This window comes from Aptenodytes forsteri, unplaced genomic scaffold (assembly GCF_000699145.1).
Source record: "Aptenodytes forsteri isolate BGI_AS27 unplaced genomic scaffold, ASM69914v1 Scaffold229, whole genome shotgun sequence".
In the NCBI taxonomy this organism is placed as follows: Eukaryota; Metazoa; Chordata; class Aves; order Sphenisciformes; family Spheniscidae; genus Aptenodytes; species Aptenodytes forsteri.
This window is the reverse complement of record NW_008795863.1, coordinates 2,572,785-2,591,583: the sequence shown is the minus strand read 5'-3', so window position 1 is coordinate 2,591,583 and position 18,799 is coordinate 2,572,785. Positions and strand designations below refer to the sequence as shown.

The 18,799-nt window shown below is 38.1% G+C and overlaps 1 protein-coding gene across 1 annotated transcript in view; it reads left to right on the top strand.

Moving 5' to 3' along the window:
• Positions 1-18,799, top strand: part of GNAL (G protein subunit alpha L) — a 117,312-nt gene that overhangs the window by 64,736 nt on the left and 33,777 nt on the right. Inside the window, exon 5 of the mRNA XM_009284134.2 lies at positions 1,163-1,260. Coding sequence (XP_009282409.1) covers positions 1,163-1,260 — 98 coding nt within the window. The remainder of the gene's footprint in view (positions 1-1,162; positions 1,261-18,799) is intronic.

The following is an 18,799-nucleotide window of genomic DNA, read 5'->3' as shown; positions in this document are numbered from 1 at the left end:
ATTTCAGAAAGTTTCAGAATTTTCAGATATTTACACAACATTTCAACAGGATTATGAAGTGAATAGTGGTATTACAGCCAATTTACACAGAGCCAAATTGAACTGCAGAAAAGCCATTTGTTAGGTTTCACAAATTTATGACTGACCAAAGGACTCTGATGATATAGTAGCTGTGTTGAGGTGTTAAGAGATTACAAGCAACTTCTGTGTTTAAGTTGACGTACTACTTTAACAATTTGCTTTGAGGGAGGAAAGACTCAGTCATATAATAAAGGAAATACTAATTTGTCTAACCATTCTTTGTTTGATTTTAGAAAGCTTTAGCTGGAAAAACTCAGTTACGGTTTGACTTACCAGTAATGATATAACATAAAATGGACTCCCAGCTTTAAAACAAGCTGGAGCGTGTGATGCTCTGTGGCAGGGGCTGGAGGAACGAAGGAGCCAGCAGGCAGGGTCGGACCTACTGCTCTGCGTGTGTGTGTTTTACACAACGGAGCTATGGCTTCACCGTCACCAAGGACAGCTTTGATTCCTCTTTCAAATAATTCTGAAATAAGCTTGCCGGCAGATATTTCTAGCTTGGGATGCTTGGGATAGCAGCTAAGAAAAGCACGTTGTGCCAGGCGGCTGCTTGGAGGAAGTGGTGTTGAGCAAAGACTCTGGAAGTCTTGCAATCAAATTATTATGTTGCATGAGAAAATACCAAGCAGCGGAAAGTTGTGTTCTTCAGGAAAAATTACATAATCTTTTTAAAGTTACAGACTGGTTCTTTCTCTGGGAAGCTAATGTTTGTAAGCTGAGCAGCTTTTTGCATCACTTCTATGCCTCCTCCATGACAGAAGCATAAATTCAGTTAAAAACTAAGTTTGCATGCTTCTAGGTAACATTTGTACTTACAGTAAATTTTATATATGGACTGGTATGAATTTTGAAGACAGTCTTCATCACATATCATGTACTGCAAACTGTCATTAGCCATAAGTTCAGTATATTTTACTGCAATTTTGCTAATGTGTTTTGCTTTTCTTCTTTAAAAGTATAATCTATCATTCTGCAGAAGTATAAAGCATGAAGGTTGGGGGGAAGGCACAACACATATAGATTGGGGATTGAAAAGATTGAGAAATGTTCTCTTATTTGTTGCATTTCCAATTTTCAGGAGTTCTTTGAACATGCAAAAAAGCTCTGGGATGATGAAGGTGTAAAGGCATGCTTCGAGAGGTCGAACGAATATCAACTGATTGATTGTGCACAGTAGTAAGTATTTCTTTTTATGGAATTAATAGCCAAGAATGTAATCATTTATAACAAGTTAGAAAATATATTTATATTAGCAAGATCTGGGAGTTTTACAATGCAGCGATTAGCATTTTAATTCTCTGCATAGGCTGAGCATGTATAGCAAAAGTAATTGATGGTTTTATCATAGTTTGCCATTACGATACATCTAAATATTCTGCCTCAAATATTTAACAGCTAATAAAGATAAGTATGAAAAAAAATGAAATTAAATAATTTTAAGTATCTTTATTCCATTTGAAATAGATTTACATAAAATCATTTCAGTTGAAACTATTAAGTTTAAAAAATGTAGAGCCAATCTAAGAAAAATGCTTTGTTTTAAATTCTGAGACCCAGACAGCGTTGAAATTGCTCTGTGTTTTCACATTCCATTAAAGCTTCTGAGATTTTTACCTAACTGGATGCATACCTGCATAACTAATATATTTTCTGGGGGGAAAAAATCATAAGCAGTATTTCATTAAAGCTAGTAGTACATTTGGTATTCTCTCCTTCATATACATCAAGTGAAGCGGTACGTGTGTGCGTAACGCAGTCATAATCCTTAAACAGGTTCATCTGATTGGAAATGTTCTGAAAAAAGATGTCTAGTAGATTGTGAAGGTGCAAATCATAAATACATAGTACATCAATGAAAACAGATTAATCAGGAAATAGTACATTAGCATGCCAGGGCTACAAAACTCAGATGTCCTCGGTAATAACCCAGCTCTGAATTGGACTTTGACCAAAAATACACATTTCATGTGAACTGCTATTGCGAAAATGTATACTCTTACAGTTGCTATGTGATTTAGGGTTTTCAGAGAACACACTCTAGTGTGTTATGATTTGTCTAATTGGCATTATGGTCAGCAGCAATGCCGCAAGTCTGTTGTAGTGCTCAGTGTTTTGTTTTTCTGTCCTCTCTGCTCTCGGTGCCGAGGCTGAAGCAGAGGAAACAGGACGTGTCGTTAAAGGACTTGTCGCGCTTCTGCCGCAATGGGGAATTTCAGTGCTGAGGGTCATAGTTTCTTCTCCCTCTTTCCAGACTATTTTTGGGAAAGAGAAGGATCTGGGAATGATTCATCAGCACATGGAAGCGAGGGAAAATTACATATGTGTAGGAAGAAACTCATTTGACCTCAGTGGACTGAATTTACCAAAACTTGGGCATTCGCTCACAGTCCAGAGTGGCTAGAAAAGAAAGCAGTGGTTGTATAAAAAAAAAAACTAGAAAGTTGTCCTAAATTGTGATCAGTGGGTTTCCCCTCTGCCCTCACCCACCACCACCACCATGGTACAGATCTGAGCTATGCTTGCCGAAAAGTCCAGACTGACTGTTTATGATATCTATTAATACACTCAAATAAGACATCAGACCAAGAAAATAGAATAATGACGTGTATTTAAAATAAATGAATGTAAAACTTACTTTACTGATAAGTAAAGGTCAACGTGTCTCCCAGTCCTGCTTTGGAAAACAGTGCTGAAAGGACCAGGCAAAAAAGGAAGACATTGAATTATAGCATTAACGGTACCGTGCTTTCCCTTAAAAAAAAGATGCCTATCTACAGGCTTTGACAAGGAGAAGAATGTTAAGTCCACTGTCCTGAAACATAAAGCTAAATCCTACTACCTTTTTTCCTAAAAGCTTAAAGGAAGATTATTGGGGGTTTTTTTATGTATCTTCCCTCCATATCTTCTAACTGGCTTGCTTTTTCTTTATTCTGATATTATTTATTATAGTAGTAAATATAATGCTTGCATAATTCTTCACCTTCAAGGCACTTTATGAAATACTATTTGATACTTAAATATCCCTTGAGTGTATCTGTGCTTTCCATTTCATGATCTACCTGAAAATGTAACATCTAAGTGACTTACCCACATTTACAAGCCTTCAGTCTTAAAGCAGAGACTTGAAACTCGGGAATAGCTGTGTCACTGATCTGATCAAACAGCCTTTTTCTCACAGGTGCTGATGATTTAAGATGGTGAAGTGTAATCTTAACAGAAAGAAGATACTAAAAATACACCCAACTTCTATTTGCCCCTCCATCATTCCTTGAAAATTAAAATGGTACCGATAGAGTCAATGAAAAGGAGATTTAAAAGTTGCTGTGTCTTTGCTGCACGTGTGTATTTATATATTGCACAAAACCAGTAGTTGCTTTACCCAGAAGAACATTTCTGTGCTAGCATTGCACGGACCTTATTCAGAGTGGTGGGGTCATGTCCGCCTCATAACTGACAGAGCGTGTGAGACTAGGTTAGAAATAGAATTCTGATACGCACATACGTGTTCTTATGTGCACTTAGAAAATACTAACTGTGAGAGTGCTGTCTTTCCGGCTCGGCAGGAGTGGATGGCATTTCCCTCAGGACCTGTCCATGGTCATCTTTAATTGGTAAAGGAAAAAAGAGAAGGAGTGTAATGCTGATACACATGCTTACTGTGGGATTTTGAAACATCTGCAGTGTTTTCATTACACTGGCTTTGGAAGAAAGCATCCCACGCCATCAGCTAAATCCTAATCTTTTACTTGATAGTGAAGGAAGAACATTATCAGTAGGTCATCACTAATTTCTCTGCTTAAAAAAAAAAAAGCAAAACCAAAAAAATCCTAACGTGTTAAAAATGTCATTGGATTACAAGTAGGGTGGCTGACTTAAAATACTGAAAAGCATTCTTAGCGAATCATAAAGTCAGTAGCCCAACTTGCTGACTGTTAAGTGAGTTACAAATACAGTGTATTTTGGAATAGTTTAATTTTACTACAGTACAGAGCTTCTGTATTTCTAAAACTTAACCTAATTTTCTTTATTACTGTGGGAGAAATATTTTTCTGGTAACAGAAGTAGTAGAAAGACACGAAGGCAAATGTTTTGTTTACATTAGGCCTGAAAGTTGCTGTTCCTTGATCTCTAATGCCCTTTTAAGTTACCAGGGTACTGTTCCTTCACGGAAATGAGGATGAGGGCCTGCTTGTCAGACCATTTTAATATTCTTACATGACTCTCCATGTATCTGCACTTCTTCTAAGTGTCATGTTGGTACATCATGTGATATTTGTAACAAATACAAATCTGTGACCAACCCGGAGGTCAGACCTTGTGGTCTGACAGTGGTAAATGTATCATAAGCAAAGATCTGAATTGTTCTTTATCACTAACTACAAAGATATTTATGTAACTCTTGGAGGGGAAGGTATTGCATGGCAATAAACCATAGCTTTTCCTTATTGAGCTTCATATATTTCTTTGATATTAATGTCATAAAACTGGCAGGTTATTGTTTTCCCTGTCTTCTGATTTAATATTTCTTTCAAGTTAAATTTTAAGTTTAATTTCAAAAAATGATATTTAATTTGAAAAGTTGATTTGATTTAGTTGTGTCCTCATTTGACTTGTCTAGATTTCAGCAGGTTGGTTTTGTTTATGATGATAAATCTTACACCTTACTTTGGTTAACTTTAACTTTGAACTACTCTGATTATGTCCGTATTCACATACTTTATATTCAGCAAATTCTAGGTCTATAGGGGACTTTCAGATTCTGAATTAGTGCTGTCTATATACTAGACAGACTGAACTGTCAAGTGTATAAATAATAAACCAAAATATGTTCATTAAAATTTTCTTGTAATTCTAGGACAGTTTTCTAAAAGCTAAATAGTTTCCTATAAGATGAATGCAACTCCATTTTTTAATATTTCAGTTTCTTCGTTGCTAGTTATCGAATGCCCAAATTTTATTGTATCCATGGAAGGGAACTGCAAAGCAAACTCTATGAATGTAGAACAGATCGAAACAAATAAAGGTCCAGGTATGATGGCCTTCATTTAAAAAAAGACCCAGAAAAAGAGTTGATGAGTTGATTATGTGTCTTTATAAACTTCATAAACTTAAGTAAATGAATTTATTTGGCAATGAAGAGGTATAAAATTTCCTTTTAACTAATAGCATACCACAAGGTAGAGTTACAGGTTGTAACCACCTGTTTGGTGTTATGTATGTAAGTGGGTTGACTTCACCCTAATGCTGGTGAAATGGTTTCTGTATTATAAGCCCCCTTTCTTCACTGCAAACCGTACCAGGTGCTAATTGGTGGCTGCTCTAGCAATCCCAGAAAAACCACTGAAGTTGCTTTTTGCTTGGAGATCTAACACGCGTGCCCACAGACAGCAGTGAAGTTGAAGACCTCTGCAGAACATCAGTTGTCATTGGGGGATATCAGGCACCTCCAGTCTGGTGACGTCCGTCCGTTGTTTTGAGAAAGTAAGGGCTGAGTTATCTTAGTTGTGGTTAGTCACATGTCAGTTACTCAGTTGACTGGGTAAAATCAGTTGATAGGGGATACTTATGGTGCTTAGACACTGTCAGGGAAAAGGTGGCAGTTTTAGAGCAGAAGAGTAGACAAGCAGAACTAGGCACTTTTGAAAGGGGAGAAAAAAGACAAAACCAGAACATCCAATTCTCTTTTTAGGTCACACAGAGTTTGCTCAAGGTATTGTTGTTAGGGGAAAAAAAATACTTTCAGGTTTATTGGAAGGTTCCAGAGTTTAATTTTGTCCCATTGCATTCACACGAAATAACAGTGTGTGCGTGCATGGGTGGCCCTAGCTGGAAGGGTTGTACTTCAGCTCACTGAGTTCCTCACTGTAGGAAGTAAACCAAGGGTTTAAGGGAACTCTGCCCTCAGCCAATACTTTATCCTAGTTTGCCTATCAATCTTTTTTACCTGATAAAATATGCCACTTCTGATATGCTTAAGTGTGAAGGCCTGAATTGGTCTCTCTGCAAACATTTGGGCTAATAAAACTTGATTATGCAAGTTCTCAGGAAAGCAAACACAAAGGTTGTGAGCTTGGCCAAAGAAAATTGAGTTTATATTTGAGCTAATATACATGGAAAAGACACACCTCAAGTTCTTTTTCTTTGCAGTTACTCTATGTTGGAGAAGGGTTTCGGCCAACTTCTGAGGCATCTATCTTGGTATTAGCTGGAGTAATTAAAAAAAAAAGTTCTTTGTGGTGTTGTCCACAGATTCAACTCCTGATGTGAGAAAACAGATCATTTTTTTTCTCAACAGCAGCACTTCTTGAAACCAAGCATATTTCTGACTTTCCTTGTGCTCTCCTAGAGATAAGGTTTAATTACTAGCATAGACATAGTCATCCCTAAATTCCCTCTTACAGACTGAGGTCAGAAAACCTACCTTGGCATTATCTGCTTCTTTTGTCTAGTGTGGCACTTCTGTCCGGTGTGTTGGTATGCACACAGGCTACACGCATGACTGTCAATAAATATGAGCATTAGTGCAATTTGTGTACTTTCACTTAGTGTGGCTTCATGATTTGTTACTTAATACTGCTTCTTCTAGGGATTTTCCTAGAAGATTGGCTGTATCATACTCCAAATTGGATTCTGCTAAAGCTGTCACAGAGACAGGTCACACACAGGCTGCATCAGCGCAGTGGCAGCTAAGTCCTTCCTGCGGTGCACTCCCAACACCAGTTGTCAGTGAACCCAAGCCACCTGCAGCAGTGCCAGTTGTTCTCAATATTAACCTCTTCAGTGCCAAGGTCTTTATTCATTCCTAATTCAGTCTCCTTTGAAAGTGCCATCCACGTACAGTAATAACTCCTGGTGTTTTGATGGTATCAAGCAGGTTTTTTATTCTGACAATGTATGAGGCTTCAGCTTTCCCAGCTTTGGTAGCAGAATAGCAGAATTGCTTTTTTTTTGCCTCCTTACCATTAGAGCGTAGGAAGGAGGTGCTTTCTATCATCTCAGCATTTTTGTGTGTTTTATAATTTCCACCATATATAGGATTAAATGAAGGGATTATACCCTGCTTTGTGTACTTGTTCACGGGCTCTCCATCGGCATACACTGTTCAACTCTGTCTAATTTAAGAACATTGGAACATGAAGAAAATTAACCGCTTGGGTACCCTTGAGATCCGAGTTGAAATTTTGCTGAAAAATTCTACAAACCACTTAATATTTTGCATAAAACTGTCACTGGTAATTGGCTGTAGCAATTAGTGACTGACTGTTGCAGCCCATCAAACATTTTTGATACATCCCATATCATACGTCTTTGTCAAAGGAGATGCATGGAATTGGTGCCTTCAGTTAGATTTGTATGCTCTCAGCCCTGTCCCAGGTTTCTTCATAGTAACTGCTGTGTAGGAGTAATTCAGGTAGTAAAGCTCACCCGAAAAATAGATACCTTCCAAAGTTGGATGGCAGGAGCCCCACAGCACTCCCATTCTCTATCGCTGAAGGAACCAAGAACAGTTTCTTCATCATTTATGTTCTCCAGGAAGATGACCAACAAGAGGCCAAAAGAATCTGACCTGGTGTGCTTGCATATAGCATGACAGAACTGCAACAGAAAATATAAACACAGTTATTGTTGAATAAGAGACTGTTTTCTAGTTTATGCTGATATATTTTCTGTGAAATCATTAATCCAGCGATCTATATTTAAATGGAGAAGTAACAACCATCGATAATCAGGGAATCTGCACCACTTAGGGAAGACATGTTAAGGAACTGTAAGTCTTTCATTTTCTCCCTGGAGTAGCAGTGTGTTATCTGTGTGTTCTGACACCATTTGAGACAAAACCCAAAATTACTTCCTTTAAATCTGCTGGCTTTTTCAAACCACCTGGGAGCACTACAGTGTATGACACACCGCCATCTCTGTGTTTGGAAAGATTTTGATGCCCCGTTGCTCCGAAACACGCCGCCTGCGTGCTAACAACCCCAGTGCCAGACTTGGTTCTTGTTAGGACCATTATGCCCATGTAGAGAAAACAGAAACAGAGAGGGAAGACAATCAAGTGGCTTTGTGCAGATGTCCATCCCGGAGCGTGACATGTCCAGCCTTGGGTTTGCAAAGTCCTGTTTGTGCTTTCTCTGTTCACTGCGTACTTTGAAGACATCTTGGTATTTCTTTGTGCATGCCTGAGAAAGTAAGGAGGCTCACTGAAAGGGAAGCAGGCCCATGAAATACAGCTGCTGAAATCATGTTTTTGTGTGGAAAGCAAGGGAGCAGATAGAGAGTTGGAAGGAGTAGCTCAAGGATTAGGGAGAAGGAGAGTAGTTGTCTTGCATACTGATCAAAGAATCATGATCTAAATGTTTTTGAAGTCCTTTACACATGGTGGTAACATTTATTTTCAAATGTAATGTGGTATGACTGTGGCTTCAGATTCATATTTGAAACATGCTTTTTGTTGGCAGACTAGAGCCAGAAGGTGTGAAAAAACTCAGAACCCCCTTTTATCTTCGCTTTTTGTCTTTAATAAAATTTCTTTCATCATAATGGGTGGTGAAGTAAATGTGGATGTATGTATGAATTAAGGTAGTAAACACACTGGTTATAAGCTAGAAAATATTACTTTTAAAAGCAGTGATTCTTTTTAAACTTGTAACTGCTTATTAAATACAGGACAAATACATTTTACTTAGAAAAATGAGGAAAAGTGTTAATTATAAATGTTTCATTCCTCATGTAACTGAATTTTTGATGGTGATATGGGAAAACTATAATAATACGATTTTCTTCCATCTAAAAGTCTGTTCTGGTTCATATAAACTCACTGTGATGATGAAGTTTCTTCACTTTTCTAAGATCTCATGCAGTATCACTTTCAAACCTTAAAAATTCATTACATAAGTTAGAAGCAAATTTGTTTGGTTAATTCATGAACAGGTTTTTTCCACTTACCTGATTTAAACTATAAACCTTAACCAGCCTTAACCAGCCGTTCAATTGTTATTTAATGATAGAAAAAAAAGAGAGGGGTTGTAATTATAGAGTAATTACTTTAGCCTTACCGATGAGTCTTCTAAACAGAGGTGGTTGCCAGATAGGGCAAAAGTCATTCTGCAGTGTGTAACGCTTAAATTTTTCACTGTTTACTAACTAGTAGACCACACTCTTGAGAGGCAGAATTGTGGTTTCTTAAAATATGCACTCGGAATTCTCTGAAATAACCTTTTCATCTGTTGCTGTGATTTTTTTTTTGTCATTCCCCTTTTTGCCCTCACTTATGAAAAAAATCATTAGACAACCAATTCTATCTTAATTTTGGTAATCAAAATGTGACCATGATGTTATAGTACTAGTCGATAGAAGTACACAAATATGGAAGAAGAAGCAGCTGCAGAAACCCCAAAATGCCTTTGTATTTTCAGTTTGGAGGAAGTAGCGGTATGAAAATACCGTTCACAAATAGCCAGTATGGCATATGAACATGTACCCGCCTGTTTTACCCACTTCAGTTCACAAATGCTGTCCATACCTAGAGAAGACAATAATATTTCTCGATTAAAATGTAAGAGAAAAAATAGTTTATAAACACAGCACCCTCTCTGTCTTTTAAAAATTAATATGACAAATATTTTTTCCTATTAACTGGTTACCATTGGAGAAGCCTTTAAGCAGCCCTTGATGGGCTGCTCAAACAGAAAATTAAACCATATGTTTTCCCACACACTTCTGTGTGCATGACAGCCTGTTTTCTGCAGTTTTAGAACAAGCAAAAAGGTTGAAAATGTAAGGCAGAAAAACATAAAACATTCCTTAACCTCAACTTAAGGTAGTAATAAAGCCTAAAGACCAAGCAAAGTTATGACAAATGCATGAAAGTACACCTTAACTCTTTTTAAGATGTTTTATTAAACATTTCTAGTTTCCTTTGAAAAATGTAGCAAAGCTGACTTATTCTGTTGAGGAGAGAGTTCTTTCCTCCCTAGTCAACAATATTTTTCTTTTTTTCCTGAACACCTGATGAATGGTTTTCTTAATTTTTTTCCTGACACAGTATAATAGTAGGTGCAGGACATGTTAGTGTAACACAGCAGCTCAGCCCCATTTGGAAATATAATCCATGAAGCAAATTAGAGGACTGCAAATAGGTCCGTCAGCTGAGCTTGTCTGCATTTAGTTTTCTGTGTTAGTATCCTATATTTAATTTGGAGGTACGTTTTTCTGTATCCCTTCTGCAGAGGTAAACTACAGACTTTCAGAGGCTTTTGCAATTGTATTTGCAATACACGCTTCGAGTGCTTTTAGAGCCTGAGCAAAAGCCTGCTAAAGAGTCAAGATACTCGGCATCACCCTCAGTGTATATGCTCTTAAAGCATTAATATCCCTTAAAACAAAGAAAGAGCATTCTGTTGTGTTTATTATTAAAGAGGAAAGGCTGTGTTTATTTCATATCACAGCAGTGAGGACAGAAGTGAATAGGTACTGGTATAGGGCTGAGTCAGTGAACTGGCACAGTGGGACAGTGTGACTGGTGAAAATGGCCAGAATCTGGGATATTAAGCAGGGGGAAGGGAAGGCTTCTCTGTAGGACTGGACTTCATCGAGGGACATTTTGTTTGAATTTTGTGTATTACAAATAATATGAGGTCTTTTTAAATTACATGAATGGAAAATAACGAAGTTAATAAGCAGACTTTGAAAGTTGCCTTGAAAGTTGATGTCTGTCTAGAGTACAGATAACTGCCAATAAAGAGAACCTTAAAATCTGTATATTCCCTACTGTCAAGTCAAAGAAAGAGTAAAACTAGGCATCACTTAACAGTAATCGTGCTGATACAGCTTAACTCCAGAAGCCCTGATTGTGAATCATTGCTCAGCATCAGCATCTCAAAACGTCTTCAAATGAAATAAAACTGCAGATGTTGGTTATCTAGAATCTGCATGCAGGATTTATGAGTAGATTTCAAAAGGAAGTTGTAGGTCATTCTGTCAGTTCTGGTGTTATTTATATGCTGTTCTTGGTTTAGGACTCTTCCAGTGTATGCGTGGGAGAAGGAGTAAACTATGACCAAAGCCAGCTTCATTATATTGCAGGGAACGTTAAGAGTCACTTATATTTACTCCACTTCTCCAGCTTATGTCGATTGGTACAGAATTTAATTCAGTCTGTTCATTTACAATTCATTGTCGAGTGTGTGCATGTTCTCGGTGGAAGAGATTAGTTTAAAAGAATACGTTAGCCTATTAATAAGCTTATCATTATGTAACACAAATGTGTTTTAAATTTTTTCTGTGGGATTTTTTTTTTACTATGCTCTAGAGAAAAGTGTTTTCCATATTCCGTTGCCTTAAACCTAACCTGCTGTGAAACACTTGTTTACATAATAAATTTCATATAATACAACTGTATAATAACTGTAATAACTGTAAGTTGGATGCCTAAAAAAGAAATAAGAGCACTGAAAATTTAATGGCAGGTTATATGGGATACTGTCAAATTACTTACACTTGGGGTTTGACTTTCCTTAAATGCCACATGCATTTTTTCACTTAGAGATGGTCAGCTTTTCTTTTTTCACGTAGACACTTTCACACCACAGGATAATGAAAGGCCAAGAGTCATATTTCGTCCTTAAGTAACTACTCACGGGCCAGACTCTGCATACATGGGCTCCTCTGCGCTAATATATGTACACAGCCTTGTTTATGTTAGGATCTACAAGAAGCCAGGGTTTGGGTGGCGGTGTTTTTCTAAATTAATGCTGCACCAACAGATTTGAGAACAGAAAGATGGTGGAATGTCGAAGTTAAGAAATGAGAAAATAAAATACGGTTTATACTGTGTTGGAAAAATGTAAAGGCTAAGCCTCTATGCTTGAAAAAGAAATTTTACACTTCAGACTAAACCAAAATAGAGTCGTGGTATTTGTCAGTTTGGTTGTAATCCCAATTTTAAGGTAAGTCAGACTGGGAGACTAAGCAGTTTAAGGATGTCTACTTCTCATAATTAAGTTAAAGCTAATTTTGTTTATTTTAATACAAGACAACCCTGGTGCTGCCAGAATTTTTTAAAAGTTTATTTGACTTTAGAGAAGCTGTTTCATTTGTGTCTATTGTAAAAGTATTCTTTCTGATTTAATTAGAAATGTTTGTTATAATGGTGAGTTTTTACATAAAGTTTAATTTGAGCCTAAATTAAGCAGTGGAAAAAGAAAATACGTATAAAATGTATCAGTAGACTTCCTGTTTAATGGACACACTAAATAATTGTCTTCTAGAATGTGCTGGTTTTGACTGGGATAGAGTTAATTTTCTTCCTAGTAGCTAGTATGGGGCTATGTTTTGGATTTGTGCTGGAAACAGTGTTGATAACACAGGGATGTTTTCGTTACTGCTGAGGAGGGGACACAGCTGGGACAGCTGACCCCAAATGACCAAAGGGATATTCCACACCATATGACATCATGCTCAGCATATAAAGTTGGGGGAAGAAGAAGGAAGGGGGGGACGTTCGGAGTGATGGCGTTTGTCTTCCCAAGTCACTGTTACGCATGATGGAGCCCTGCTTTCCTGGAGATGGCTGAACACCTGTCTGCCCATGGGAAGTAGTGAATGAATTCCTTGTTTTGCTTTGCTTGCACGCGTGGCTTTTGCTTTACCTATTAAACTGTCTTTATCTCAACCCGTGAGTTTTCTCACTTCTACTCTTCCAATTCTCTCCTCCATCCCACCGGGCGGGAGTGAGTGAGCGAGCGGCTGTGTGGTGCTTAGTTGCTGGCTGGGGTTAAGCCACGACACAGAATAAAATTTGTGAAAGTTCATTTGTTCTAGAATTGGTTCAAAAATCAGGTTTCTCCTCATTTTACTACTCCCCTGACAATTCCTCTTTGTAATCAAAAAAGAGAGATGATCTTAAGCAGTTATACTTAACTGCTAATGCAGGAAAAGGTGAATCTTGAAATCAGTTGTATGGGTTTTCTGAGAATAGTTTTCATCTTTAGTTTCCTTTCGTGAACATTGTGGGGGAGGTTGGGGGTGTATTTTTGTTTTTCAGGTACCTTGTCACAGGAAAGGAATTGGGCTGAATATCCAAATAACATTTAAGTACATTTTTCTGACCGAAGCCTGCTGATGCATTTTTTGACTCCCTGCCTTTGCCTCCTTGCCATTTTTTGTCTCTGTAAAAGAAGGCTTCCATACCTTTCTTCTGGTTTAAAAGAATGTGTTTAGGGTTGGGATGATCTGCATTCTGGCCATTAGCATCCTGAAAGTCTGATGGTACAGATTTTGGATAATTATTGTTTATTAAGTTTCTTTCCAACTACATTGTAAAGAAGTTTAATGATCAGCATGCATATAATTTCTTGGCCTCCACTTACTTAATGGCACAACTATGTCAGACCTGTAGTTGCCAACACTTCTATAGCAATTATTAAAAAATAGTTTGTTAAAGAGCAGTAGGGTGTTAAAGAGCACTATTGCCACTAGGGTTTATTCTATTTAGGGAACGCAGAAGTAAGCTGTACTGGTAAAGGAGCTTCTTTATCCAGAATGACTTTTATCTTCACTGAGTTTGTTGGCCTATTACCTTATGTTGTCAGGGCCTTAGAAACTTTTTTTTCAGCATGTTTTTCATATACCAGATTTTCTCCATGTCCATAGTGGAGTCTGCTTTGAAAAGCTTTTCTCTAAAGAGACAGATGCCAGTGAACAAACATTTTGCTACATTCTACAGAACTGGCAAGGCCCGGTGTGAAGTAATCACAGTAAACTATAGTTCATTACATCAGCATTGTTACTATTGTTTAAAAAAAAGAAAGAGGGACGTCGAATGTAGTCACTAGTTTTCCCCCAGTTTCATTTTCTATTAAGAACTACATGGAAGTCTTCCTGGTTTGGTTTTTGTTTTTTGCTTTAACTTGTGGTATGTACTGGTTACTCACCTCTTTCCTCTGTAGTTCGTAGGCAGCTGATGTTTGTAGGGCTTCACATCAAGGAAAGAGGTTCTTCAGAGGAGGTTGTGGTGGAGAGGGAGTGCAGAGTGCACATTGCTTCCCGTCAGTGCCAACCAACACAGGCGAAAGTTTAGGTTTTTGATCTGATAGTACTTCAAAAGTAATAATCAACAAATTACATTGTGTAAAACTGGCAAAGGTGAGACCTCTATTAAAGCTTATTCATAGAAATTGGTTAACTTATTTATAAACACAGGATTCTGTACCTCTGGCAGGGAGTTCATCATAATATACAATACGTTGAAAGAATGGTTACATGATGATTAAAACTGATTTTAGGAATGCTCTTACGTAAGTCGTAAACAAGTTGTACCTATTTAGAGGATGAAAAGAAGAAGAAAGAGAAGATTGTAGGTGGGCGAAGATAATAAATACAGGGTTTACAAATAAGGCAAAAATAATAAATTAGTAACTATTTTTAGGCAGGAATGCAGAGTCTTAAGGCACTGGACCAACACATAACCTTGCTAGTAGTCTCTTATGTCTGTTTAATGAAGGCATAATGTTACATGTATGAGATTGTGCAAGGGGGGAGGGAGGGTGTTAGCCTATGTCCTGATGGAAATGAGCAGAATGGATATGGGGGGAAAAAAACCATCACCACATAAGATTCTGAAAACAACCAAAGAGAAACTTTGCTAGGGAAGTCTTCTATTTCCACACCATATGAAGAGCACAGCGCAGGTGAATGTTCAGAAACGTGAGTAAATACACGGCTACGTTCTGAGCAATTAGCAAGCCTAGCTAAAAGGCAGTTACAGTAAGCTAGATTAGTATCGTTATTGTGTCATTATCATGAATCTAAAGGAGAAGACCACAAAAACGGAAATATAGGAAGAAATGCCTTTAACAGCAAAGAAAAAAATTTCAGCAAAAAGTAATCTTCTATAGACATTCTGTGAATTTCTTCAGGAAGGAAGTAATTGAAGGACAGTTCCAAAATATTTAATCTTCTGAACCCTTCAGCCTGTGTCATGAGCTTAAAACAAGCGTCTTTCTCCAAAAGCAAGACTGGTTTCTTCATCTCGTCTAACCTTGTTCCAGAAGATGAATATCTTCTGCACGAGTGGGCTAGGAGCACAATACATTTTCTTCTGGAGGAAAAACAGAAAAGACTTTTCAAGTGAAAAGTCCCAGTTTCATTCTGCCTCTAATAAGATTGATTGTAGTTGTCTTTTTCTGTGGATCTCAGAGCACTGGGGAGGGTTTCTCTTTTAACAGGTGTGTTACTGTCCTCTTTGCCTGAAAACAGTGGATAAGCCCACCGCAAAAAAGATGGGCAAGAACAGTGCTCTGTAGGCACAACACTGAGTATTTCCCTGTACCTCAATAGAAGTCCCTGAAAACTTGTGAAAGAGATCATGACTTCTTCAGAGAACTCGCTCACTTTCTCCAACCCTTGGCAAGTTAAGAATTGCTGATCTTTGATCAGTTTTATCTCTTAAAATGGAGACAGAGGCATATCTTGCTATCACACCGTTTTGGAGAGATTTCAACATAAAAGCTGCTTATTTTCTGGAGCTTTTTCACCTTACACATGTGCAATAGTCGTTGCAACACTGGCTGGAAGTCTTCTGAGCAGAATCCAGCACGTTTGGATTTTATTTGCATTGTCCTTTTTCCTCTGTTCCAGTGTACAGACCTATGACTGACTTGTGGTCTTCATGTAAATTACAACTGTATCTCTTTTTGTTGGCTGACACATTTCCCTTTCTGCTCTCCACTTACTAATAGTATCTGCAGATCCATTTCTTTGCTTTACCCCGTTTTGTTTGTTCGTTGTTTTAATCTTGACAGATTGACTATTTGCTATGATAGGGGCCTCTGGGCTCTTCAGATAGGTAATGTGTCAGGTTAGTCAGTCACAGTGAGGTTCACCTATCTACTTGGATATGTGAAGTTGACTTATTCTATCTACTATTCCCAAGCCTCCTTTGACTTTTTTTAATAATTTCATATTTTTCTATTTTATGTAATCTGCATAGGCAGAATGCAGGGCTGTTCGTTCAGAAATTATCACGTATCTGTAAAGACTAGAGAGCACTGTAGCATTTTTCAATGAACTAAAGGCTTTGCATTTATACACTGAAGAAGTTCTTATATGTGATTTTGTTACTGCATCCTATTAGGGAACAGACCATTATCAGACCCATCTCACCCAACTTTGAAATTACCTTAATATTTGTATTGTGTAATGCAATTATATTTTTCTATTGTTCATAACACAGTTGGGGGCTCTTTTCATTTGTCTGTAAAAAATATCTTGATAGGAGTCTGCTTTCTGCATAATTCTTACTGTGGCAATTCCATTCTATGCAGGCATGTGTTTCCTTCTTCATACCTTGTGATGAAGGAAGAGAACATCATATGTAGTGATTTGCTTGATAAGTGCTAGATCTGGGAGTGCATGACAGAGAGGGCACTGTTTCCAGAGGAACCACAAAACTGAGTTTAGGGGAAAAAAAGGGGAGGAAAGAAGGGAAAAGACTTCTTTTCATTTTAGACCAGCTTCAGCAGTACAATCAGTACTCCATGCATTTTGAAATGGTTCTGCTTTCTGCTAGGAGTCAGCCATAAATCCGATAGGGAAAAAATGGCAGATGGAAAACCTTGTGTGTTGTGGGCATTTGCAAACCCTTACCATATCCCTGAGAGGATTCAGTACAGAGCATTTGGCACTCTCAACCTACACTGCAAATTTTTTCCACAAGACAGTTCCTAACATAGTGGCAGAGAAGACCCCAAGGTCTTTACATACAGTACCACCTCGCTTATAAAGGTATGCGCTCATTTGATGTAATCAGACAAAGCATACCAACAGGAGAAAAAGGGAGAAACGGGCATTTCTTTCAGAACAGATGTTTTCATTTTTTGCTAAATCCGTTATGATTCTCAAGTGAAAAGAATCCGTCAGAAACTCCCACTAAAGTACGTGGGAAATTCCCAAATGTTGCACAGTATGCATAAATATTCAAACTATTGACAGATCAAATACTAAGTTTTATATGCATTTCTGCTTTTATATAGTTTAAAAGTAGGTAGGTAACATACCTCCTTCTCAGACGATGACAACCTTGCAGAAATAAAGTAACAAGTGGAACCTGGTTTCAGGAAACAAGCTTCCTAGAACCATAATAATTTTAAATATTTATTTAAGTGTGAAATACTCTTTGTCTGTAAGAAACTGCCTTTTCAATAGAAAGGAGCATTTCATCTCCACTTGTATGGCTTCAGCTGAAATTCTTACATCCTAAAGTGCCCGGTTGGATGAAGCACTTGAGCTCATTTCTGAGGAATGTGAGGACTCCTTATTTATTTCTCTCTTGCTAAGAGGTGAAATAATCAAATCCTAATTGTTTCTCAGAGTGAAAGTAGAAGAGGGCATTGAAATTAATCTTCTGTTTGTTATGCGCTGGAGGCCAATAAGGAGTGTGAAGGACAGAAAATATACGGAATTGCATTAACCTTCAACACAATAGCAGTAACAGCAACAGCAACAAAAATACTTCTCACCAACAGTGGAAGATTTTGAGCGACAAGGAATGTGACAGCAGACTGTGTGCGGCAGGACAGGGGCAACTGGCCGTGCAGAAGAGGTGCTTCCCTTCGTTCGCGGCTGTTTCATTGTCTTTTTTGTTCCATGATGGGGCCCCGGGTTGGGTTTTGCACGCCTTCTCTGGAGCTGCTCACGTGTTTAAACTCAAGAGCTTTCTCAAAGCATCTCTCCTCTGGGTTAAATGTAATACAGTTGCAGGTATCCATTCAGATCTGTGACTCACTCATCTGCACACCTTGTCTGCTGCTCGGAGCTAGAAGTGACTTAGCAGTTGCAATTTTCTGCGTTGAAAATTCCGTATTTTTCCGTATATACAGTTGTGTGAGCAACAGTTCATGTGTTATACATGTGCAGGTAATACAGAATATTTCTCCCCAGAGTCATGACTTCCAGATCTGCTACCAACTTGAGAAGGTAAGGGGGCTCTGAAAATAAGCTGCTTTCCTTCCCTCCCCCCTGCTTAGCTGCTGCACTAAATGGGGCTCTGCCTCTTAGTCCCTCATCTTGTCTTCCAGTCCCCTATGTCACTTCCCCTATACCATTCCCTCCCCGAGGCACTGTTTAGTCTCCAACTCATAAATATTTCACGGATTATTTGGGGGTGATGGCTTTCAGAGGAGTATGCTGAGATGTGGTATAGAACCAAATCTGCAGCTTCATACTGTAGTCAGATAATGCTGGAGACGTTCTGAAGGCTTTGAAACAAAATACGATGGTCCAGAATTGTGCATATTCCTAGAATATCGCAAGCAGCAGTGTTTCTCCATTTTAAAAACAAAAATCCTTCCAGGTCACTGCATGACTTTCTGTTCTAGTGCAAGATTGAATTAGAGGTGAATTGGCTTTGGTTTCTTAGAATGACTGTGCTCATATTGCATTGTATTCTGTTCACAAGGCTCAAGGCTGATTTTTGTTCTGGTGGTGTAAGTTGTCTGATTACGGTAAGATAAAACAGTATGGAAGCTGTTTTTTCACTAATCTTATTTGATTGTCGGTTTTACAGCAGGCTTGTTGGTAAGCCCATTTAGTGAAATTAGAGAGGTTTGGGGATCTTTTGGCTATTCTATTTGTAATATTCTGTTCTATTTGGAGAACAGGACTAAATTGAAAGCATTCCTCCTCTTCCCCCCCCCCCCCCTCCGCAACCAGTGCT